This window comes from Gossypium raimondii, chromosome 13, assembly GCF_025698545.1.
Source record: "Gossypium raimondii isolate GPD5lz chromosome 13, ASM2569854v1, whole genome shotgun sequence".
Classification (NCBI taxonomy): domain Eukaryota; kingdom Viridiplantae; phylum Streptophyta; class Magnoliopsida; order Malvales; family Malvaceae; genus Gossypium; species Gossypium raimondii.
The window spans coordinates 46,930,694-46,956,806 of NC_068577.1; the positions used below are offsets into that span (position 1 = coordinate 46,930,694).

A 26,113-nucleotide genomic window follows, 5' to 3' on the forward strand; every position below is an offset into this window, starting at 1 on the left:
TAGGACAAGTTTTTTGGTAGCTGGATAAAAATGAAATGGTTGGAAGAAATTTTCAATTATATCAACAACTCCACGAGTATCGTTGAAAGAGAATGATACACCTGAACATTCATCTTGAGGTTAATTGAAGGTTTTATGATGCCCGATAAATTTCAATATCTAGTACATTTAAGGTGGTTACTACAACTCGTCGACTTAAAAGAAGAGGGACAACTTAGTTGGTCAGTTGTGTTGATGGCATTGTATCAAGAGATTTGCCAGACGACACATCCACAAAAATTTAAAATTGATGGTTGCATACTTCTTCTTTAGCCACGGGCATGGTACCGACTATCATTTTTACATCCCCGAGTAAACGCTTCATATTCTTTCCCACTCGTAATAATGTAAAATTCATTTGATAATATTGTTATCATAATATTTTTTTCATTATTATATTATTGAAATAACATATTATTTGAATAGGGGGAATAATGACGTGAGTCATGTGGGTATATCAAACGAGCTCGAAGATATTTGGCTACAGTTAAATCAACGACCGAAAGCCGAGGTTATTTTTTGAATTTTAAATTATAAATATTTATGTAACGATTTAAAATTCAATATTAGGTACTACACAAGGTTGACTTGCGGAGGAGAACTGTCGAAGATTGAACGAAATTCCCCGCCAAATATATCTACATTTGAGAGCATAGGTATGATTTCATACCTATGCACAAACCAATTCTCACACAGGATTTGGTGACCTTTCCAGATTCCATGAAATGGTTTGACATCACGGTAAATCATATCTACTGTCGGAGGAGGAAAGGACTAGGCAACGTCATCGTAGGATGCGAAGACGACCTCACATGAATCCTAAGTTGGGAGTACATGTCTTTATGGAGTCGTCATCAACTCCAACCCCACACAAGGCATCGATGGGTGCACCACCTCTAATCAGTATGGTTCATATTATTCTGGTGCTTTCACTAACCATATTTTTTTACACAAGCATCACATTATGCACCACCGTATCATGCACCAACACTTTCTTCAGGTGTATTTTTTGCACCACCTTCATCCCTAGCACCATATGGAGTGCTAATGCTGACAACAACACCGACATATCTGCCATCTTCGACAATTATAACATTTTATCCGCAATTGGGTTATGCCACACCATATACTTTTCCATCGATAGTGCCGCAAACACCCCCAACATCATTGTTCTATCGAGTTTACTCATCTTTGCAACCACATGTTGCTACAACCGGTGATATACAATGGCAACCTAGGACAACACTGTTGAAAAATCAGGTTTGAAGAACACGTCGGAAAATAAATTTAGGGAAAAACTAGAGTTTTTAAATTTTATTCCAAAACAAGAACTTGGTTGTGATATCTAAAGTAATAAACACCTAATCAAAATTGTGCCTTTTCGATTCGTTTAGGATGAATGCTTTGACCGAGTAGTCTTCTCCACTATCCTCAAGTTCATATCTGCCAAGTGTGGGCTCGCTTTGAATCAGAAAATTTTTCACAAAAATTACTAGTGAGGTAATTTCACAATTTTTCTAAACTTTTAGGCCAAGTTGTAAATAAGAAAAATATATCTAGAAATTTTCTAAAATAATTTTTTCAGATAATTTTCTCTCTACAACTTTCTCTTGAATTCGATTTGTGTTTAAATAATGACCCAATGGTCTCTTTATATAATGAGAGTTTAGAGAGTTCAAATATGATTAAACTTAATCACTTTAATATTAAATTTAATCTAATATTTATAATATTATATTAAACTTAATATTAAATCTTATTAAATTAATAGAATATTTATTTAAAAGATAAACATTAAATTTAATTTAATATTAAGATAATCACTTTAATATTAAATTCATAAAAAAATATTAAGATTAGTATTAAATTAAATTTAAAATTGAATCTATTAAAATAATATTATTTTTTAAATAGTTAATCTAAAATCAAATTCTCTAATAGAGTCCCAGTAGGAGTGTAATTCTTCAATTACTAAACCACCGAAGACTCACTGTCGCTGACCATTTTTCGACCACCGGAATGTCACCGGCACCCCAAGCTAGTTTGATTTTTGTCGATTTGGTCCGGGCTAGTGACTGCCCGACCGGTCTGGTCTAGCCACCAGATGGACCGTTAGTCTAGTTTGACCAGTTTTTGGGTCTTGATCTCGGTTAGCCCAATTTACGATCTTAAGTCCAATTTTCAAGTTCAATTACTCATTGGGCCAATTGTCTGAATTGAAAATTAATTTCTAAAAATATCATACTAATTTTAATTAATCTGATTAATTTGATTTTATTTGATCAAAATTAATTTTTCCAAAAGTCACTTAGATTTTCCAAATTAAATTTTCAAGAAAATTCTTTAATCAAATTCCCTAGTTGAACAATTTTTATGATTGCCCACTTTAATTTCACATCAAATAAATCGACTCAATTAAATTATTTCTAAAGTCGTAGAATTTTTTTCTGATTTAAATGCAGTCCGATTGAGTTTTTGTTGAGCTAGCGAAGTGACTAATTAGAAATATACAATTAGGCTCTAATAATTACAATTATGTCCAGAAGCATTGTTCCGACAATTTGCAATTACTTAATCATGGAGTCAATCCACAAGAAATACCATAATTGAAAATTCCTATAACACCTCAAACCCGGCCCAGACGTTATGGCTGAATTCGGAGGTGTCACGAAGAAGGGTTTTGAAAACTGAGTAGTTTCGTCAAATTATTCAAGTTTTATACTTCATATTCGTTTATATCTATTATCGAGAGTGTTATTTAATTCATTTTTTTTGCCAAAACGTAATTTGCAGCGGAAGTCATGAAATCGTTATATTTAAAAATCCCGTTTCAGAAAATCTTTATTTTAGTAAAAATCATGTTTTTTGGTAATCGTCGCAAATAAAGTGTTAAACGAAAATCCAAATTCCAAAATTAATTCAAACAGTCCTGAAAGTCTAAATATTACAAAACTCTCAAAAATAAACCTTATTTTAAAATAAACCTTTATTTAAAGTCAGTCCATAGTCTAGTGGTCACCGCAAGACTCCGTTGCACCAACCCGCCTAAGTCTGTGGATTACCTGAACATAATAGACAAACAGACATGAGTTTTCGTAAACTCAGTGTGTTACCCAACAGAAATAGACATATAAAACATATAGAAATCTCATATACAGTCAGATACAGATTCAGACACATGTCCATTTCATATATAGATAACAGATAAAGATATGCAGATCAGATATACAGAATCCTACCCCCCATCTTCTACACACCAACTCCGACCATCCCATCACACCATGTGGGGTTAAAAACACCCACCCATCGCTACACACCATATCGTGTCATTACGACACATATCAAATAAAGTGCAGCTAAGCTGCCAAAATATAAGCGAAGGTCGCCATACAGAACACTTCCTCCACATATACAATTCCCACCCCAAACATAATTACAGATTACAGATGCAAATTATCATGCTTATCAAGCTCGCATACAGATATCAAATACACAAATAGTAGAATAATCAGACATGCATAATAGTGTCTTACTCAAAGTATACTACCAGGATAACTGATCACTTAACCTAGGGTTTGGTTAACCCTTACCGATCCTACGGTAGGCCCACAGTCGATCGGAATGACCTGTGCAACCTTAGGGAAAATTTCAGAAATATGGGCCCAGATGCCCGTGTGGGCCCACATGCCCAGATTAGCCTTGCCCGTGTGGGCCACATGGCCTAACCCAAAGCCCACACGTCCAGATTGGCCTAGCTCATGTGGCCCACACGACCACACTCACACCATCACACGGTCGTGTCTTGCACACGACCACCTTTTCATCGATCCCACGATCGTGTCTTACACATGGCCAACCATACGGCCAGGCACACGCCCATGTGGCATCAACAGTGTGGTTTTTCAGCTTTCGCCGAAGCTCAATTTTCTGTATTTTCGATACATACATGGTACGATTTTGATGCAAAAATAATCTCGAGCCTTTTAAAACTTTAAAACAGAGTACCCAACACCGATTTAACATATTGATTAACGAATTTGACATAAGAATCAACACGAAACTGACTTCCCACCGATGAAAAACCACCTCTAACGCGTATTAAACTGTTGAAGTACAATTCACTGCTCCACAATCTGCTCTTAAACACGAATTATCACTAATCAATCACTACAAAATGTTATCGCTAAAATCTCAAACCAAAAGTTAACGACAACAGAGTTCTGCTTACCAAACCAAAAGAAGAACCTGACAACTCCAACAGCACGATCGAACAACGTATTTACGAGCCAAATAGAAAGAGAAATAAAACAGAAGGTTGCCAAAAAAGAGAAAAGAAATGTCAAAAAGGGGAAAAACAAAAGAAATTAGACGTTAGATTTTCTTTAGAGGAGAGAGAAATTTTTAGCAAAAAGAAATAAAAATAAAAGATATCCCACATATCCCTTATTTTACTCCCACTAACCCACTAACTCATAACTCCCTCAGAATTTTAACTGTACTGAAACTCTATCAGACAACCGAGCAAAAATTAACATTCACACTTGTGCAGGGATTCGAATACAGAACCTCCAACACACTAACTCCCTTTCCACTCGAACCAGCAGTTTCATTCTAATATAAATTAACAGAAAATTTTATGTAAGCCTACTCCACAAGGGTAAGGGTTAGACTAAAAATAACAAAATTATCAAAAGTGAGACTTGAACCCAATACCTCAAACACACATTCAGAACACTTAACCACTAAAGCAGATACTCATTTATGTTAGATAGTTACAGAAACAAATAAATTATTCAAGGTGTTACAACTCTACCCCCTAAAAGAAATTTTGACTTCGAAATTTACCTGATCAAAATAGATGGGGATACTGCTAACGCATTGAGTCCTCTGGTTCTCACGTGACTTCTTCAGTACCATGATTCTGCCACAGAACCTTCACTAATGGAATGGACTTCCTCATCAAAATCTTAACATCTCGATCCAGAATCTGAATCGGCTCCTCCTCAAAGGTCAAATCCGATCTAACATCAATCTCCTCAACAGAGACAACGTGAGATGGATCAGACCGGTACCGCCTCAACATCGATATGTGAAACACATCGTGGATACGACTGGTCCAACTCTGGAGGTAGCTCCAACTGATAAGCGACCGGTCCTATATGCTTCAGAATCTGATACGACCCAATGAACCTAGGGCTCAACTTGCCATTACGACCGAATCTCAAAACTTTCTTCCACGAAAAAACCTTAAGAAATACGAAGTCTCCCACAAAGTACTCAATATCTCTCCTCTTCAGATCTGCATAAGACTTCTATTTATCAAAAGCCACATTCAGACGATTCCAAATCCGTCTAACCTTAACTTCGGTCTCAGAAACCAACTCAGGACTCAAAACTCGACGCTCACCCAACTTAGTCTAACACAGTAGAGTACAACACTTACGACCATACAAAGCCTCACAATGTGCCATCTGGATGTTAGATTGGAAATTGTTATTGTAGGCGAACTTAGCTAGTGGCAGATAATCCTCCCAAGTACCTCGAAAATCTATTACAGAACTCCAAAGCATATCTTCCAGTATCTAAATCACCTTATCAGATTGACCATCGGTTTGAGGGTGAAACGCAGTACTGAAGTCCAATCTTGAACCCAAAGCCTCGTACAATTTCTTCCAGAACCGAGAAGTGAAGCAAGGATCTCTATAAAAATTATCGAAACAAGAACCCTATACAGTCTTACAATCTTGTAGATATAGAGCTTCGCTAACTTTTGCAGAGAGTAGTCCATCTGAACCAGAATAAAATGTGCAAACTTGGTCAATCGATCCACAATAACCCAAACAAAATCCTTCTTAGTGGGTGTTAAGGGCAACCCACTAACGAAGTCAATCGTCACTTGTTCCCATTTCCATAAGGGAATCTTAATGGGTTGGAGCAAACTCGAAGGTAATTGGGTGCTCAGCCTTAACTTGCTGGCACGTCAGACAATGAGTAACAAAATCCATAACCTCACGTTTCAAACCCGGCTACCAATTCAATTCACAGAAATCCTGATACATCTTATAACCACCGAGATGCATAACATAAGGGCTACTATGTGCCTCCCTAAGAACTGACTGCCTCAAATTAGAATCATTCGGCACACAGATCTGACCTCAAAAACACAAAACTCCATCATTATTCAGTCCAAAATCTGAAATACTACCACTCTCAATCTGACGAAATCGTAAACTTATAGACTTATCCCCCACTACTTATCTCGAATCTGATCAATCCAAGTCAACTTAACTTGCAACTCGGCTAACAGACCTCCATCATCAAATAGACTAAGACGAGTAAACATCGCTCTTAAATCAGTCATCACTCTACGACTGTGAGCATCGGCCACTATATTGGCTTTACCAGGATGATACTCTATCATGCAATCATAATCATTGAGCAGCTTAATCTATCGGCACTGTCTAAGATTCAACTCTTTCTGAGTAAGGAGGTACTTGAGGCTCTTGTGATCAGTGTAGATGATACACCTCTTACCGTACAGACAATACCTCCAGATATTTAACATAAAAACCACAGCAGCTAACTCGAGGTTATGCATCGGATAGTTTCCCTCGTGTGACTTAAGCTGACGGGATGTATAAGCTACAACTTTACCATATTGCATCAGTACACATCCCAAACTGACGTGCGATACATCGCTATAGACCACAAACTCTTTACCAGATTCAAACTGTATCAAGACAGAAGCCTGAGTCAGAACAGACTTGAGCTTCTCGAAACTCGATTGCTGCGTATCATTCCAGACAAAAGGAACTCCCTTGTACGGAAGCTTAGTCAACAGAGCTACAATTAGAGAGAACCCTTCGACAAACCGCCAATAATATCCCACCAAACCCAGAAAACTGCGAATCTCAGATACGTTCTTAGGCTGTTTCCACTCAAGCACAATATCAATCTTCCTTGGATCAACATGGATCCCTTCAGCAGAAACCACGTACCCTAGAAAAGTTATCTCTCGCAACCAGAACTCACACTTACTCAACTTAGCGTAGAGTTGTTTCTCTCGGAGTATCTGAAGCACTACTCTAAGATATTCATCATGCTCATCTTCAGTCTTAGAGTAAACTAGAATATCGTCGATGAAGACCACAATCAACTGATCTAAATATAGCTAAAAGACTCGGTTCATCAGATCTATGAATACAGCTGGAGTATTCATCAGACCAAAAGGCATAACTAGGAACTCGCAATGTCCATAACGAGCCTTAAATGTAGTCTTATGAACATTAACTTCCTTAACTCTGAGTTGATGATACCTAGATCGAAGATCTATTTTTGAGAACACTGAAGCCCTCAGAACTGATCAAATAAAAACATTGATCATCGAAAGTCGATGTTTATTCTTCTTGGTCAGTTTATTCAACTACCGGTAATCAATACACATCCTCATGGTCCCATCCTTCTTCTTTACAAACAGAACCGGTGCCTCCCATGGAGATACAAAAGGGCAGATAAAACCACGATCTAGAAGCTCTTGAAGTTGAGCCTTAAGCTCTGTAAGCTCATTCTGTGACATTCGGTAGGGAGCGATAGGCACAAAGCTATACCCGATAGAAGGTCAATGTCAAACTCAACTTCTTGATTCGGAGGTAAACCCGGTAACTCCTCAAGAAATACATCTGAAAAATCTATCACTGTTTTTATATCTCCGACAGAAGAGTCCCTAGAAATAGAGACGCTGACGTAGGCCATAAACGCCTCACATTCTTTTCGAACCAATTTACCAGCCACAAGAGCGGAGATCATATTGGACAAATAATCTCGATGTTCACCGATTACAACCACCTCTTTATTGTCCTTGGTCCTCAGAACAACCCTCTTAGTCGCGCAATCCAAGCTAAATCAGTACTGAATCAACCAGTCCATACCCAGAATTAAGTCGAACTCCCCAAATGGAAACTCCATCAGATTTGCCAAAAATACAACCCCTTGCACCACCAACGGAACATTCCTATAAAGTTTACTAACCCAAATAGACTGTCTCAATGGACTTAGTACAGTAATCTTACTAGAAGTGCTCTTGACCGAAATCTCCAGGTTTTCAGAAACAAAACTAGCTACATAGGAGTGTGCAGAACCTATGTCTATCAGAGCAGTAAAAGGTAAATAAAAAATAAAGAACATACTGGTGATAACATCAGGAGCATTTTTATCCTCTCGACGTCAAGCAGCCTAAACCAGCACAGGCTGCTTCGCCTCTGTTTGACTAGCACATCTACCCGGTGCTTTTTGCCCTTAGTCAATACCATTACCACCCCTAGCCGGTCCACAGCCCCTAAGTGGCTACTAAACTACTCTCTAAGGCTGTATAGAACCTAGTCTCGAAGCTTGTATCTGATCATCCCGCTGTGGACACTCTCAAATCTGATGCTCTAAGAACCTACACCTCAGACAAGCCCCTAACCTCCTCAAACACTTGCCCGGATGGCTCCTACCACAATCCCCACAAGGCTGAATCTTAGTAGGAGCCATAGGGACTCCCACTCTAACCAGCCCATCTAGTTTGGCTCGTTTCTTGGGCCTCTGAACAGTACTAGAGGGCTCCAAATCCCTTTTATTCTTGCCTCTCTGTGTGTTCCTATTCTGGCGCTCCACGCACTTAACTTCTTCAGCGATCTTCGCCTTATCCACAAAAACAGAAAACTCGCGCTCCTTCTACGGAGCAATCAGAACCCTCAAATTGTCTCTCAAACCGTCCTCAAAACGTAGCACTTTTTATAGTCAGACGCCATAATATCTCAAGCGTAGCGGTTCAACCTTAGAAATTTGGCCTCATACTCGGCCACTGATCTATCACCTTACGTGAGATTCATGAACTCACGGCTACGAGCATCTACATAGCTCGTACCTACATACTTCCCTTGGAAAGCCATCTTAAAGAAATCCCAGTTCAGATGATCCGGCTAAATACCCTCCTCAACCGATAATCACCACTGATAAGCCTCGTCGCGAAGCAAAGAGACTGTACCCTTAAGTTTCTTCTCGGGAGTACATTCTATATTATAATCCTCTCGGTGGCCTCTAACCAATACTCCGCCACAGTAGAGGCGACTCCAGTGACACCCCTAAACAGCTCAACTCCATTGGACTGGAGTCGTTCAGTTACTGACCCATGGCCCCCAGATCTAGAATGGGGTCTATTAACCCTCTCGAATGCCCTCAATATGGCTTGAGACAGTGCGTCGTCCCCAGCCAATCGGCTTTGAGACCCAGTCTCAATAGCAGGTGAAACCGGTGTCTCACTCGTATCTAAATTTGGCATACTGCCCAAAGAGGCAGACTCAGCTCGAGCCCCCTTATGGTCTCTACTGCGGCTACAAATATCACATCTGCGAGTTCCATAAGTGCTCATCATAATTCAAATTTTTTCTACATTATAAAATTTTAGTTATTTGTTCCAGTATTTATTAGCAGATATTTTATGCAAAAATTATCAAAAGTTTAGAAATGTTTTCAGAGGTTTCAGTATCTAACTATTTCAGTACAGTTTCAGAAAGTACTATCTATAGTGTTTTTAGAATACACTATCTAAGTTTAAAAATACTTACAAGATCGGCGCTAAAGACTTGTTATACCACATACTTTCTAGGTATTATTCAAATTATTTGGAAACCAGTTCTTTTTGAAACAAAATTTTAGAACCCAAAATTTTACAGCTCGAGTTTTGCAACCTGAATCTGATACCACTAAATGTAACACCCCAAACTCGGCCTAGACGTTATGGTTGAATTCGGAGGTGTCACGAAGAAGGGTTTTGAAAACTGAGTAGTTTCGTCAAATCATTCAAGTTTTATAATTCATATTCGTTTATATCTATTATCGAGAGTGTTATTTAGTTTACTTTTTTTACCAAAACGTAATTTATAGTGAAAGTCATGAAATCTTTATATTTGAAAATCTCGTTCTAGAAAATCTTTATTTTTTGTAAAAACCATGTTTTTCGGTAATCGTCACAAATAAAGTGTTAAACGAAAATCCAAATATCAAAATTAATCCAAACATTCCGAAGAGTCTAAATATTACAAAACTCTCAGAAATAAACCTTATTTTAAAATAAACCTTTATTTAAAGTCAGTCCATAGTCTAGTGGCCACAATGAGACTCCGATGCACCGATCCGCCTAAGTCTGTGGATTACCTGAACAAAACAGACAAACAGACGTGAGTTTTCGTAAACTCAGTGTGTAACCCAACAAAAATAAACATGCAAAACATACAAAAATCTCATAGACAATCAAATACAGATTCGGGCACATGTCCATTTCAAATACAGATAACAGATACAGATATACAGATCAAATATACAGAATCTTACCCCCATCCTCTACACACCAACTCTGACCATCCCATCACACCATGTAAGGTTAAAAACACTCTCTCATCCCTACACACCATATCGTGTCATTATGACACATATCAAATAAAGTGCAACCAAGCTGCCAGAATATAGGTGAAGGTCGCCATACAGAACACTTCCTCCACATATACAATTCCTACCCCAAACATAATTACAGATTACAGATACATAATTATCATGCTTATCATGCTTGAATACAGATATCAGATATACAAATAGCAGAATAATCAGACATGCATAACAATGTCTTACTCAAAGCATACTATCAAAATAACTGATCACTTAACCTAGGGTTTGGTTAGCCTTTACCGATCCTACGGTAGGTCCACAGTCGATCGGAATGACCAGTGCGACCATAGGGAAAATTTTAGAAATATGAGCCTACATGCCCGTGTGACTTGCTCGTGTGGGCCCACACGCCCAGATTGGCCTTGCCCATATGGCTCACAAGGCCTGGCCCAAAACCCACACGCCTAGATTGGCCTAACCCGTGTGGCCCACATAGCCACACTCAGACCATCACACAACCGTGTCTTGCGTATAGGGGTGAGCAAAATTCGATTCGACTCGAAAAAATCGAAAAAAAATTCGAATTTCGAGTTAAACGAATCGAGTTATTCGAGTTAATCGAGTTATTCGAATCAACTCGAATTTTTTTTCGAATTTTGAGTTCGAATCGAGTTGAGTTTTCGAATTCGAATAACTCGAATAATTCGAATATCAAACTATAATATTTTACAGTTTTACCCTAAATCCCAAACTTTTTTACTTTTCCCTCAAAACTTTTACTCCTTCCCACTTTTCCCCCAAAACTTTTACTCCCCTCCCCTCCCAACCCCCCAATCTACCCAAAATCCATTTCCCACCAAAATTTTACTCTTCCATTCATTTTTTTTTCAAAATTTTACTCTCAAAAACCCTCAAAACCTTTTATTTTCCCCCAAAATTTTTACTCCCTCCCACTTTTCCCTAAAACTTTTATTCTCTTCCCATCCCACCTCCCATCTACCCCAAACCCTCCCCTCCAATTTTTTTTAATATTTTCCTCCAAAATTTTACTCCCTATTTACTTTCCCTCAAACTTTTATTCCCCAAAACTTTTATTTTCCCCTAAACTTTTACTTCTCACCTTTACTCTCAAATAAAAATCAAAATTATCCAAAAAATTACTAAACATAAATAGTAATAAATTTATTTATATATACTATTTATATTATTAAATTAAATTTCACATTTTATATTATTTATATTATTGAATTGTTTAGTCATATTGAATATTTATATTAAAATTGAATTCTTAATTATGTCATAAAATATTCGTGTTAAAATTTTATATTGGTATCAATTTCAAATTTTATTTTTAAAATAAATTTTATTAAAAATCATATTTTTATATTTAATATATTTTTAATTCCAAAATACATAGTGACAAGAATCCGAAGATAATTGAAACAACTAATCAAACAAATAAGCTAACCAGTATATAAAAAATTAATAAATAAATTATGAGGTGATGAAAGTTAATAAAAAATTTGATTAAGGTGGACAAATTTTATTACGATGGGTGACAATGGTTACAAGGACCCAAAATTATTTTTTAAAATTTAACTCGAATAAATATATTCGATTCGATTCGATTCGAATTCCATCTCACTCGACTCGATTCGAGAAAACTTCAAATAAAGTTAGGATGATAAAATGAGATTCGAAAACTCGATTACCTCGAAAATTTTCGATTCGATTCGATTCGATTCGATCGAATGCTCACCCCTACTTGCGTACGTCCACCCCTTCGTCGATCACACGACCGTGTCTAGCACATGGCCAGGCACACGCTCGTGTGGCGTAAACAGTGTGGTTTTTTAGCTTTTGCCGAAGCTCGATTTTCTACATTTTCGGTACATACATGGTACGATTTTGATGCAAAAACAATATCGAGCCTTCTGAAACCTTAAAATAGAGTACCCAACATCGATTTAACAGATTGATTAATGAATTCGACATAAGAATCAACACGAAACCGACTTACCACCGATGACAAACCACCTCTAACGCGTATTAAACCGTTGAAGTGTAATTCCCTACTCCACAATCTACTCCTAAACACGAATTATCACTAATCAATCACTACATAATGTTATCGCTAAAATCCCAAACCAAAAGTTAACGACAATTGAGTTCTACTTACCAAACCAAAAGGAGAACCCAACAATTCCAATAGCACGATCAAACAATGGATTCACGAGCTGAATCGAAAGAGAAATAAAACAGATGGTTGTCGAAAAAGAGAAAAGAAATGTCAGGAAGGGGAAAAACAAAAAAAATTAGACGTCATATTTTATTTAGAGGAGAGAGAAATTTTGAGAAAAACAATAAAAATAAAAGATATCCCACATATCCCTTATTTTACTCTTAGTAACCCACTAACTCATAACTCCCTCAGAATTTTAACTATATCGAAACTCTATCAAAAAACCGAGCAAAAATTAACATTCATGTTTGCGCAGGGATTCAAACACAGAACCTCTAACACACTAACTCCCTTTCCACTCAAACTAGCAGGCTCATTCTGATATGAATTAATAGAAAATTTTATGTAAGCCCACTTCACAATGGTAAGGCTAGGACCAAAATTAACAAAATTATCAAAAGTGGCACTTGAACCCAATATCTCAAACACACATTCAGAACACTTGACCACTGAAGTAGATACTCATTTATGTTAGATACTTATAGAAATAGAAATAAATTATTTAGGGTGTTACAACTCCTTATTGTATACTCTTTACGAAAACTATTCATTCAACTGCTTTGTCCAATTATCTCATCATGTGTGTGTTACCCTCATATGATATCCTTGATTCCTTTGAGTTAAATCCATTCATTCAATGTAATACTATTTTATCTTATTGTCACCATTGTGTCTTCTTAATAATTAATATGATCACTTTTAACAAATGACTGTAATAAATTGCTCGTTCAAGAATAAGCAACCTGTAGCCACGTTTCATATTTATCAATCCACATAATGCCAATGAGTGGATATCGTTAACTCTTTAATTGAGCTATGAATTCCACTGTTGCTAGTAAAGTCATGTCATACACAAGTCATGTACCCAACATACCGACTATGGGCTTGACCATCTTTAGAGCATAAGTCTTCACTTATATCAAAGTGCATGAGTTACATATAAATGGTCAGTGGCTAACTCAGGATTTAGGTAAATCACACCATGAATGTCACAAGTGAATTAATTCACAAACGGATTTAGAATTAATTTATCTTGGGTCCAGTCCAATGTATCATTCTGCCAATGAATACATCTATGTCTCTACCCGTGGAGTCCACTGCTCCGATAGCCAATACTAGTCATCTCCTCAATTGGAATTGTAGATGACATAATAATCTTTCTTAATATTTGAATCAAATGCTCACTTTGATTCTTTTACGGAATTATGAACTCGTTTAGATTATCTACTGAAGTAAGTTATCTTTCTTGCAATGTAAACATTCTTACAATGTCACTTATCATCAGTTTGAACTTAGACAATCAATGAGCTAATATTTGTTTGTCACAATTTCGCTATGCATGCAAAATATGAAAGACGAAAATACAAAATAAATAACAGTGAAATGTGAAATTTATTTTATTCATCGTTCAAATACATAGAAAACAATTATATGTTTACTATAATATGAACACATTTCCCAACAAACACGACACTCAAGCACAGAAGAACGAGATGAAGATGAAGATAGAGCTTGAGGTGAAGATGAAGATGAATAAGATAAGGAGCTAGAACCCCAACTATGAAGAAATTCTCCTCGCAACCGACACCCACTGGGTTGTGGCACACATTCTGCTCGACGACACCGATGATTTTTTTTGTCATTTAGATTATTATTTAGTTTGTTAACTTTTAATTTGTATTGTATTACATTTTTTCATCCATAATGTACTTATTCCAATTATATAATAAAAGTTATTCTATTGTATTTTACATCAATAATATACTCATTTACAATCTAAGAAAAAAATTTAAAAAGTAGGCAATTGTATTCTATTGTATTTTTCATATCAATAGTATATACTTATTTATTTACACTCTACAAAAAAATGAAAAACTTATACTTTACATCAATAATATATCAATATTTACAATTTATCAAAAAAAGAGAAATAATGAAAAAAATAAGCAATATTTATAATTCTACAGGGCGTGCTTTCAGCTCTATGGTTGACACCTCAACAGAAAACACTTGTTGTATTATTGGGCGTGTTTTCTGTTTTTCTCTCAAAAATCAACATATTTTCCTAAATATTGGAAAAATCGACCTAAAACCCTAATTATTTTTTAAAATCGACATTTTCTTTAAATTTACCTGTTAATTTGGTCCATTTAATAATAGAGGGACACTGTTGATCCAGTCCTTATAATAGAAAGACTGTTAAGCATATTCATTGATAAAAACTAACGAATTGAACTGATAGATTCAACCGATTGAACCGAAAATCAATTGGTTTCATGATTCATCGTATAATTTAAATCGAAAAATTGAATTATTTGGAGATTGAAAATCTTGTTACAATAAATAATTCAATTCTTGGTTAAGAAACTAAAATTTATTCAACAAAAAAATGATAATGCGTTGCAAGGTTAAAAAAGTAGGATAATGCTAATCGAAGCCTAATTCAATTGACACAATTATTATTACAGTAATGATGAGAATATGGGATCGAATGCTTATGCTTAACATACTTTCCCCATATTTGAAAGTTCGATTGGAATTATAAATAGGCATTGTATAAAAAAATCACATAATTCTTTTAAAAAAAGTAAACTACTTAGTTGGTCACTCACTTTTAAGATATTTTCATTTTAGCCACTCCAATTTTTTTTTTGCAATTTTGTAATTCAACTTTTAGGGTGTTTTCGTTTTAGCCACTCAAGCATTAAAAATTTGTTAAATTATATTTGTTTATCCTTATCCGAAAATTCTATTTTTTTTCAATATTGAAACTTTAAATTTCAACACATCAAAATCAATTAAATAAAATGTTACATTTTTTATCCATTAATAATGTAAATTGGTTTGTTACTATAACATTGAAATTAATTAATTAACTTAATAATCTTTTGAATTTTAAAATTTTATTTTATGTTTCTAAATTATCTTAACGAAATCGACGTCAAATAACTCATATTTAATGATTATTTATAAAATTTAAATTTCTTTTAATTATATAATCTGAAATATTCCATACTAAGCAAAAACTAAATAAAACATCTTTAGAATTAATTAAATTGATTGATTAATGTTCACCTGTGATGGATAAATTTTTTGCGTGAAAGAAGAGAGACTGTCGTGAGCCTAAATTACCAGCAACGTGCTACTTGTGGTATGGACAGAGCCAATATCATTGTCAATTTTCAACCATCGAACAACAGACCTCGCTGGTGAATCCAAACAGCTGAAGCTACCATCAACATGTCTGCACACCTTCGCCATAGTATCCGGAGTCATACAATCTGCTAACATGAAAGAACACCAATTGTCAGTTGCGCTTAACCAGTTCCCTAATGCGCCTCAAGATTAGACTCAACACCTCCTTACAAAATTATGTAGTTGATTTTAATATTTTGAATTTTTTTTTTAAGAAATTATGATTTTGATGACTTGAAATTTAATATTTTAATATTGAAAAAATTAACTTTTGGTAAGGGATAAAAAAGTACAATATTATAATTTTTTAATGCATTATTTTAATTTTTACTAACTTTCATTTTAATTCTTAATATTATTTACTTGGATCAAGATTTTTAAAAAAATGGTGATCAAAATGAAAGTAACTTAGAGATTGGATGATCAAAATGAAAGTGTAAACATGATGTGAACATGATTTGGCGTATCTAGTCAACAATCGTTAATGATTCAACGTTTGAGTGATTAAAATAAAAACGTCCTAAAAGAAATTCATGATTTTTTTGGGTGGCCAAAATGAAAGCACCCTAAAGTTATGTGACCAAATGGATAGTTTACCATTTAAAAAACAATTTATTTTAAAAGGTAAACTACAGCCATGGTCACTTTTACTTATCTCAGATTACATTTTAGTCACTTATATTTGAAATATTATGTTTTACTCACTTACGTTATCGTGTTGTAATATTTTAGTCACTAAGTCGTTAATTACCGTTAACGGTGTAACCGTAAGCTGATGTGGCACGTTAAATAATCATTTCAAACAAAAAAATTAGTTTAAATTATACAATTAGTCTCCATATTTTTTTTCGTTTTGAGCAATTTAAAATTTTTTCTTTTATGTTCCTTAACCTTTCTTCTTTTTTTTCATTCTCTTCTGCTTCTCCCTCTATTTTCCTACCTTCACCATTTCTTTTAACATATTAGAAAGTCGAATTGACAATGAAAAAAGAAGCAGAATGTAGAAAGTCATCATTACCTATAACCAAAACCCATAAACCCATGCCATCTACTAACTATCAAAATCCTCCACCACCACCTATCATCTTCATTTCATCCATTAACACCTTCACCACTACTATGACATCCTTTCAGAAACATCTCAAGAAATCTCCAACTTTGGACTACCCAAGATTGAATCTCCGTCACCATCCATTAGATCGACTCTATTTTCTAATATGCACTCTTCCTTCATCGGTCATTGTCTAATCTTTGGCCCTCTTGATTTTTTGGGGCTTATAAATCATTGTTTACTTGGATTCTTGATTTATTTGAACGTGGGTTTATTTGGTGAGGGGATGATATTGTTGGGTTTGTCATGAATGAGGCCATGGTAGTGGTAAGGGTGTTAGTGGATGAAATGAAGATGGTGGGTGGTGGTGGAGGGTTTTGATAGTTAATTGATGGTATGAGTTCATGGGTTTTGATGGCTTTCAACTTCTGACTTCTTTTTTCACTATTAATTCGACTTCTTGATACGTTAAAAGAAATGGAGAAACTAGGGAAACAGAGGGAGAAGTAGAAGAGAATGGAAAATAAAGAAAAAAAGTTAAAAGACCATAAAAGAAAAAAATTGCTCAAAACGAAAAAAAATATAAGAATCCATTGTATAGTTTAACCTAAATTTTTTGTTTAAAATAATAATTTAACGTGCCACGTCAGCATACTGTTACATTGTTAACGGCAATTAACGGCTCAGTAATTAAAATGTTACAACACAATAATGTAAGTGACTAAAACATAATATTTTAAATGTAAATGACTAAAATGTAAATTGAGGCAAACAAAAGTGACCATGGATGTATTTTACACTATTTTAAAAAATACAAGTAATTTAAATGTAATTATATAAAATAAAACAATAAATCCCATCCTTCAGTTCCAGACACTCTTTCAGCTTCTTCTTCCTTCTTTTCTGTTTGTAATCAGAAAAAAGGGAAAAAAATATGGGAAGAGGAAAATTCAAGGGCAAGCCCACCGGCCACCGCCACTTCTCTACTCCCGAAGAGCTCCGTATAATCACTCTCTCTCTCTTTTCATTTTCTACGTATCTATCTTTCTTTTTAATTTAATTCGTTTGCACGGACGCATACGTATTTGTATACGGTTTCCTAGTATCAGATCTATACCAATCTTTCAACTGCTGGATCAGTAGCCCTAGCGTATTGTTTTTTTTTTCTTTCTGATTTAATCCCTTTTTTTATGTTAAATTTAGATGCTAAATACAGAAAAGAGAGAGCTATATGAGTGTAAACCTAAGTTTTAGCTTCGAATAAACATGGATATGATTGTGTATTAAAGCACGAATTGGTAGATTGAAATTTTTTGTTTATTCATATATATATTTCTCTTTCAATCCGTTCAGCTAAAAGTTGGAGCTTTGAATTAAATTTAGAGGCTAAAATACTAAAACAAATAATTTTTGTGCTTTTCTTTGTGGTTTTATAAGTTTTTATTATTAGTCTCACTGTTTGTTTTTTTCTATGTTTAATGGTTGCAGGTGCTGGTACCTCAGCTCGACCCCGTACATTTAGGAAGGTTAGGTTTTTATGCTAGATTTTCACTCAATGGATTCATCATGGTTGTAAAATTTGAGGAATAATGTGTATGGTGAAATTAGTTTTTAATTGTTACTGGTTTATATTTTCTTATGGTAATTTGTTTGTTGTTATCATGTGCTTTTGTTGTTATATTGGTCTTTTCTTTTTCTCATGTAGGATGAGTGACAACTTGAATGCTGTAATTTTCATGGGTTGGTTGTTTCAGTTGTTTTAAATTCTTACATCATCTTTTAGAATTTATTGTAAGAGAGTTTTGAGTTGGTTTATACATTCAGAGACTTGTATTGGTTATAGATTTTAAATTTGGCATATAGAAAAGAAATGCATATCGTTTGATTGCAATAGGTTATCGGTTAACTTTGACAATGTTCTTTCCCCTCTTTTCTATGCTTCATAATCAGTTGTATTGAATGTTCAATTGGAAAAAGTAATTTATTTTGTAAATATGTGCTTTGCTATGGTAAGCTATGCTTCTTTCTTTTCTCTTATGAATGTGTTTGTGTGCATTTTTATACTTAATTTCACTTGTTAAATTAGATGGCATCTTTCATTCTAGGAAGAAGCTGAAGTAGAGGAAGAAGAAGAACGAGAAGAGTCTGAAGAGGAAATAGAAGAAGAGCCCGAGGTCATTATTTTGTGCACTTTTTCCATCTAACATAATGGACGTTAGTTCCCCATTTGCAATAAGTACCTTTTATACTTCCTATTTGGCAGAAACGAAAAGGAACCCAAGGGCTTATTGAGATTGAGAATCCAAATTTGGCTAAACAAAAGAATGTCAAAGCCAAAGATGTTGATGTAAGTTCTATAACTACTCCTCTGCTGCATAAAGTCTATATCAATCATAAATTGAGGTATGACTTGTAACTGAATTGAGTAATTGAAAATTTATCTTCCAGATGGGGAAAACAACTGAACTATCAAGGCGTGAAAGGTTTGTAATTCTCTTGGTCATCAAATCTGACTGATCACTGCTTTATCATGTGCATCTGGGAAATTTTTTATTGCTTAATAATTTTACTGAAACAAATAGCATTTTGCTTAAGTGTTAACTTATCTGTTATACCTTGCAAAAGGTATATATTTTCTTATGTTTCATTTATAGTTTAACATTTCTCTTTGTTGGTCCAGTTTTTAGTTTTATGAAGTATAGTAACTGTTTCATCTTTTGTTCAATCTATAATTAATACAATAAAGGAGTGCTTTGTTTGGTTGAGATTTTGGGATCACTTTGAGGGTGAAAAGGTAATAAGCTTTTGGTCATTGAATTTGGTCCTTTCTTGGCAAGAGAAAGAACTTCTACTACTAACAAAATTATGATGTCGATTTGCCAAATGCCTAAATCCTTCTCAGTAACTCTACCAACTGTGAGGATAAATATTTGTTGTAAAATATGTAATTTGAACTGGTTATTTCCTTTAGACCAGCTTGGATTGTGTTCTTATTTTACTATTTTTGGTGGTAGAGAGGAGATAGAAAAGCAAAAAGCACATGAACGATATATGAAGCTCCAGGAACAAGGGAAAACTGAGCAATCAAGAAAAGATTTAGGTAACTATTGGAGAACTATATGATTCACAGTGCTTATCTCCCTTTATCAAATTCATTTTGTAGTGAAAACTAAATTGAGTTTTATTAAGTTGCCAAGACTTCTGATAGCCCTGGCAAATATTATTATTTTCAACATGGCTTTTTCTAACCTCTGTGTGGGAGTGTTTTTGATCTATGTATTGAACATGTATAGCTGAGGTTGAAATTTTGTTCATTGACTCAGTGCTGAAGAAGGGAGATGAAAATAATGATAATAACTCCTCTCCTTTTTGAGTCATGATTGGAAGCAGTAATGTGTAATGTGCATGATCCTCCGTATAAGTTATGCCAATGATAATGTGATTTGTGTAAACATTGGTAGAAAATCATTGTCCACGGACCTAAATTGTTCCAAAGGTGCATTCATGTGCCGAGGAAAGACTGCCATTTAATTGCAGAGGAGAGTATGTATTCCATGAGTTTATTAGAATAATCTCAAGGTATCGCCTAGATGTCTCATGGGCACACGGCTGTGCCCTTGCCTCATAGCTGACTTCTTTGTTTTCTTTTTCTCCATCTTTGCTGTATCGTTTGATCTTATGTATTCTCTGATAATCACACTTTACCATGTTTCCCCATTAGCTGTACATTTTCTATTCGATTGTTTTATTGATTTTGAATTAATTACTTTTGCAGAGCGCTTAGCCATGATTAGGCAACAAAGGGCAGAGGCTGCTAAGAAGAGAGAAGAGGAGAAGGCTGGTATGGTTTTATATTATAAATCCAATCCTTTTGCTCCTCTATTTCATGTTTCCTTAATCACTTCTGATATGAAGAATAAGCTATGTTGCTTGACTCGTTCCCCCCCCTCCCCCTTAAAGTTCCTTGCATATTTGAACATGATTTTTTAAAAAGGAACCCGAGTCCGAGTAACATAGAGAATGAGCATCAGATGTTTGATTGAAAAATCAGGGTAGACTTGCCTTATATTGCATATTTAAAATTTCTGTTGGAGCTTATAAGATTTTTATTTGTTCTTGCAGCAAAAGAACAGAAGAAAGTTGAAGCTCGCAAATAAAAATAGGTTGAGGAACGATTATGATCGGTTAACCATTTGGTTCTTTTCTCTGTTTTATATATACTGAAGTTTTTATTTATCCCATTAAAAAAAGGGTTTTCAAATTGATAGTTACTATCAAATTTTCTGAACTTAATTGTACTTATGATCTGCTTTTGGATCTTCTCAAATCACATGGGGGTTGTTCATGTTTCTTATGGAGGATACTTTGTTATTACTAAACCTTAAATGCCTAAACATGTATACCAAAGAGTATAGGTCGGCTTATTGGGGATTTGCTGTTCGATTTATAAGCAAGGGTGGTTCATACTACCTCAAATTCGGATTCGGGGATCAAAGCTTACTCTGTCCTAGGTTTGTGATAGAGTTAGTTTTAAGCTTGTTGGATTAATTGATTTAAGCAAACAAATTAGAATGGAATGGAATGTTAAAACTTGCTTGAACATTGTAGTTTTGAGTACAGGTAAGCTTACGTGCATGTTTGTATGTGTGTAACATAAGGAACGAGTGGGGGGCTGACGGGGTTTTGCGAGGAAGTATCTTAAGCTTGACTCACTCATGAGGGTTATTGGTGATGGTAGTTTGATTTGGTTTTGAAAATTAATTTTTTAAAAACTAAACTGAAATTGAATTGCCTATCGTAGATAATCGACTTAAATTTGATTTATTTATAATTGAATATTACAGACGATCAATTTGTTTTTCTTTTCAATTTTAAAATGTTTTAAAATGTGCCCTTTTTCAATATTTTCATTAAAAATGTTTCGAGAATGGACTTTGTATTATTTATGAATAGATGCGATTTTCGTAAGTTTAAATTGAATACATTCAATTATTATTGTAATAAAAAATAAATTGAATTCAATAAAGGTCTCATTAAGCAGGTTATACAATAAAAAAAATATATGTTTGATTAACTATAATTAGAATTAAAATATGTAAAGAAATAGATTGTGGTAGCTTCGTAATTGTGTTTCTAGTTGAAGGAGAGAGGGGCGAAGCTCATTGCATTGCAACACTCGAATTTATTAATTAAAGAATAAAAAGTTTAAAGAGGACTCAGGTTCATTGATCCCTTAATTCCTTACCAAATAAACAACATAAAATGAATAAATCTCATAATAATAATAAAACAAACAAATAATGGAGAAAGTTGAAGATGAATCGATGGTCATGCTACAACGTAGCCTTCAACTATCACACTAATCCTAATATTGTTTTTTTTTTTTTAAAAGAAAGTTCAAGAATATTGTCTTTGTTTGCACATTGAAGCAAGACGATACCTTGTCAGCTAGATTAATTTGGCACCTTTTAAACCTTTACTTTTATGTATTATAAAATCCGTAATTGAACAAAAAAATTATAAAATATAAAATTGAACGCATATTTTATTTTATTTTATAAATTGCCTTTTTAAACGAATCATACAATAAGCATCACAATAGCTTTCTTATTTTCTTCCGCCCAGTGGGTGTGTAAATTTTGGTACACAAATAAAACATGAAAGAATATCACTAGCAAAATAGGTAAAGTTTAGGTTATACAAAACGAAAAAAAAAGGGGGGTATTTGGTGTGTATAGAAACATAAAGAATAAATAACGTAAAAGGAATTAAAGATAGAACTTAAGATTTGAGTGGCATAGTGGTTTAAGTTTTCGTTAGAGCTTGGGTCATCTTTAATATTGTATTTATAATTTCTTTTATATGATTATCAATTGTCTAGATGAGATTTGCGTTATTCCCCCCCCCCCCCCTTGAAAAGGACAATTGATAATTGTCAAAGAAAAATCAAACACTTGAATGGAATTGATGGTTGGAGTGATAACTGAAGATAATACTGTGATAAGAACAGAGAAAACAATAATATAGATGATTGTTTATATAGTTCAGTTTTTCTACGTCTTTGAAGCTTGCCTCAATATAACAAGTGATTCAAGTTCTCTCATACCTCAATATAGCAACCTCACTTTTGTATCTAAAGATCTAGATAAGAGAACTTAAACAACAAACAAAATTTGTTTACTCTCTCAAATAAACTCTTAAAAATACACTTCACAATGATAAGTGCTCCCAATACTCAATGCAAAACCTTTACAAGACTCTCAAATATATAAGAGTTTTCGAGACTTGCTAACATACTATAGATCAATTACAATAAATTAGCAAGATACAATATAGATAATAAAGATTAATGTAAAGTGGACTATTGGAGATGTGTCTTCAATGCTGTCTCTATTTAATCTCCACAATCTAAAGGTTTTGATTGCTTGATCCAATTCAATCCAATCTTCAAGATAAGTTGGTTCAAATGGATTGATCTTCATAGACAAACATACATCCTTAACATCAACACCGTTTTCAACCCAAAAATTTTGTTTCAAAATTTGTCAACTTCAAACATGATAAGTGACTGAGTCTGTTACAGTGTTAGTTATAGTGGCCATTGCGATTGCTACTTCAAAACGCTTGTCTTAATAGAAAACATAACATGACATTAGAAATTATTTTACAGTATGAAATACAACCAATCCACTACCATCACCATACAAAAGTGGAGATGAAGACTTTGGAGGAGAAATGCAAATACAACTAAAATCATTAAAAATAAATTATTCAAGGAAGTCATGGTCTGAAATTGCTTCCTAGCTTAGGAAGATTGTTGACGCAATGATTGCCTTCATGGAAGACATGAATGAGAGTCCTAGAACAAATAGATGATAGGAGCATCTTGCAACCATCAACCAAAGTAGATAAAAAAGGTTAAAAGTGTTAGATAACAAACTGATCACAATGGTTTCATCCAATTCCACTTCAAGTTTCTCAAATATGTAAATAAAAAACTATAAGAAGTTCATCACAAAGATCCCACAATTCCGCTTCTATACTAGTAGCACAAGGGATATTACGACAAGATCTTGTGATCCAATTCCTATTGTGGTCTCTTATGAGGACCCTACTCCTATTATGTTGGTATTTCCCATCGAAGAACCATTCAAATTCAACCTCATCCCTTTGCCTTGGTGCCTACCAAGTGACTACTACAAACGATTGTAGAGGCTTTCTTGCGATCAGAGGGAATATTGCAAACACTTACCCTATTTCTCAATGGCTTTACTAATCACAGTATTTTTAGATTAGTGCTTGAAAATATGGAGTTATGCTAAAGACATAATTCCCAAAACATGTGTGTAAAGCCATGCGTCATAAGAGTTTTGGGATATGTATCCAAGCTTTCGACCTTAGGTTCCCGAACAACCAAAACTTCTAATCCTTCGCCAAAGTTAGAAATATTGGGAAATGTGCCCATATTGTAGTAAACATGTAATTGTTTTCTATTTATTTGAATGATGAATAAATAAATAAAATTAATTTCACATTTCACTATTATCTTTTTTGTATTTGTCTTTCATATTTTACATGTATAGCGAAATTGTGACAAACAAATATTAACTCATTGATTGTCTAAGTTCAAATTGATGATAAGTGGCATTATAAGAATGTTTACATTGCAAGAAAAATAACTTACTTAAGTAGATAATCTAAATGAGCCTGATATCTCGTAAAAGAATCAAAGTGAGCATCTGATTCAAATGCTAAGAAGGATTATTATGTCGTCTAGAATTCCAATTGATGAGATGACTAGTCTTGGCTATCGGAGTAGTTGACTCCACAGGTAGAGACATATATGTATTCATTGGTAGAATGATACATTGGACTGGACCTAAGATGAGTTAATTTTGAATCCGTTTGTAAATTAATTCACTTGTGATGTTCATGGTGTGATTTACCTAAATCCTGAGTTATCCATTGACTATGTGTAGGTAATTCATGTACTTTGATATAAGGTGGAGGCTTATGCTTTAAAGATGATCGAGCCGATAGCCAATATGTTGGGTACATGACTTGTGTATGGCATGACTTTACTAGCAACAGTGGAATTCATAGCTCAATTAAATACTTAATGATATCCTCTCTTGGCATTGTATGGATTGATAAATATGGAACGTGGCCACGGGTTGCTCATTCTCGAACGAGCAATTTATCACAGTCATTTGTTGAAAGTGATCATATTAATCATTAAGAAGACACAATAGTGACAATGAGATAAAATATGATTGTATTGAGTGAATGGATTTAACTTAAAGGAATCAATGATATCATATGAAGGTAACACACATATGACAAGATCATTGGATAAAGTAGTTGGATGAATTGCTTTCGTAAAGAGTATACGATAATGAGTTTTCAATTATGGTACTTCTTGTGGACTGACTCCATGATTAAGTAATTACAATTTATCAGAATGATGCTTTTGGACATAATTGCAATTACTAGAGCTTAATTGTATATGTCTGATTGGTTCCTCCACTAGCTCAACAAAAGCTCGACTGGACTGCATTTGATTCAAAAGAAATATCTACGACTTTGGAGATAATTTAATTGAGTCGATTTGTTCGATGTGGAATTAAATTGGGTAGTCATAAGAATTATTCAACTAGAGAATTTGATTAAAGAGTTTTCTTGAAAAATTAATTTGGAAAATCTAAGTGATTTTTAGGAAAATTAATTTTGATCAAGTAAAATTAAATTGATCAGATTAATTAAAATTAATATGATATTTTTAAAAATTAATTTTTAAGTCAAACAATTGACCCAATGGGTAATTGAACTCGAAAATTGGACTTGAGATCGTAAATTGGGCCCAGGAGCCCAAAACCGAGACTAAGACCAAAAAACTGGTCAAACTGAGCCTGGTATGTGAAATTGTCTCAATAGTCCAACCGATGGCTAGATCGGATTGGTCAGGCCGTCACTGGCCCAGACCGAACTGGCATAAACTGAACCAGCTCGGGGTCGGCAGGAAATGATCGACGGCGGTGGATCTTCAGTGGTTGAGTAGTGAAAGAATTACATTTCTACTAGAACTCTACCAGATAATTTGATTTCAGATTAACTATTCTAAAAATAATATTATTTTAATAGATTTAATATTAAATTAAATT

General features: G+C 34.4%; 1 protein-coding gene across 1 annotated transcript; it reads left to right on the plus strand.

Moving 5' to 3' along the window:
* Positions 1 to 17,806: 17,806 nt before the first annotated feature.
* LOC105784065 (uncharacterized) lies at positions 17,807 to 21,306 on the plus strand. The gene is made up of 8 exons (XM_012609848.2): positions 17,807 to 17,953; positions 18,441 to 18,478; positions 19,058 to 19,126; positions 19,216 to 19,299; positions 19,401 to 19,435; positions 19,967 to 20,052; positions 20,728 to 20,793; positions 21,075 to 21,306. The coding sequence occupies exons 1-8, from the start codon at positions 17,887 to 17,889 to the stop codon at positions 21,107 to 21,109; spliced, it is 480 nt and encodes a 159-aa protein (XP_012465302.1). The 5' UTR covers positions 17,807 to 17,886; the 3' UTR covers positions 21,110 to 21,306.
* Positions 21,307 to 26,113: the final 4,807 nt, after the last annotated feature.

Bases quoted from the DNA above. Each gene is read 5' to 3' on its own strand.
- LOC105784065 (XM_012609848.2), top strand. From the start codon at position 17,887: ATGGGAAGAGGAAAATTCAAGGGCAAGCCCACCGGCCACCGCCACTTC. The intron at 19,300-19,400 runs GTAAGTTCTATA...TTTATCTTCCAG, and splicing joins TCAAAGCCAAAGATGTTGAT to ATGGGGAAAACAACTGAACT. The intron at 19,436-19,966 runs GTTTGTAATTCT...TTTTGGTGGTAG, and splicing joins GAACTATCAAGGCGTGAAAG to AGAGGAGATAGAAAAGCAAA.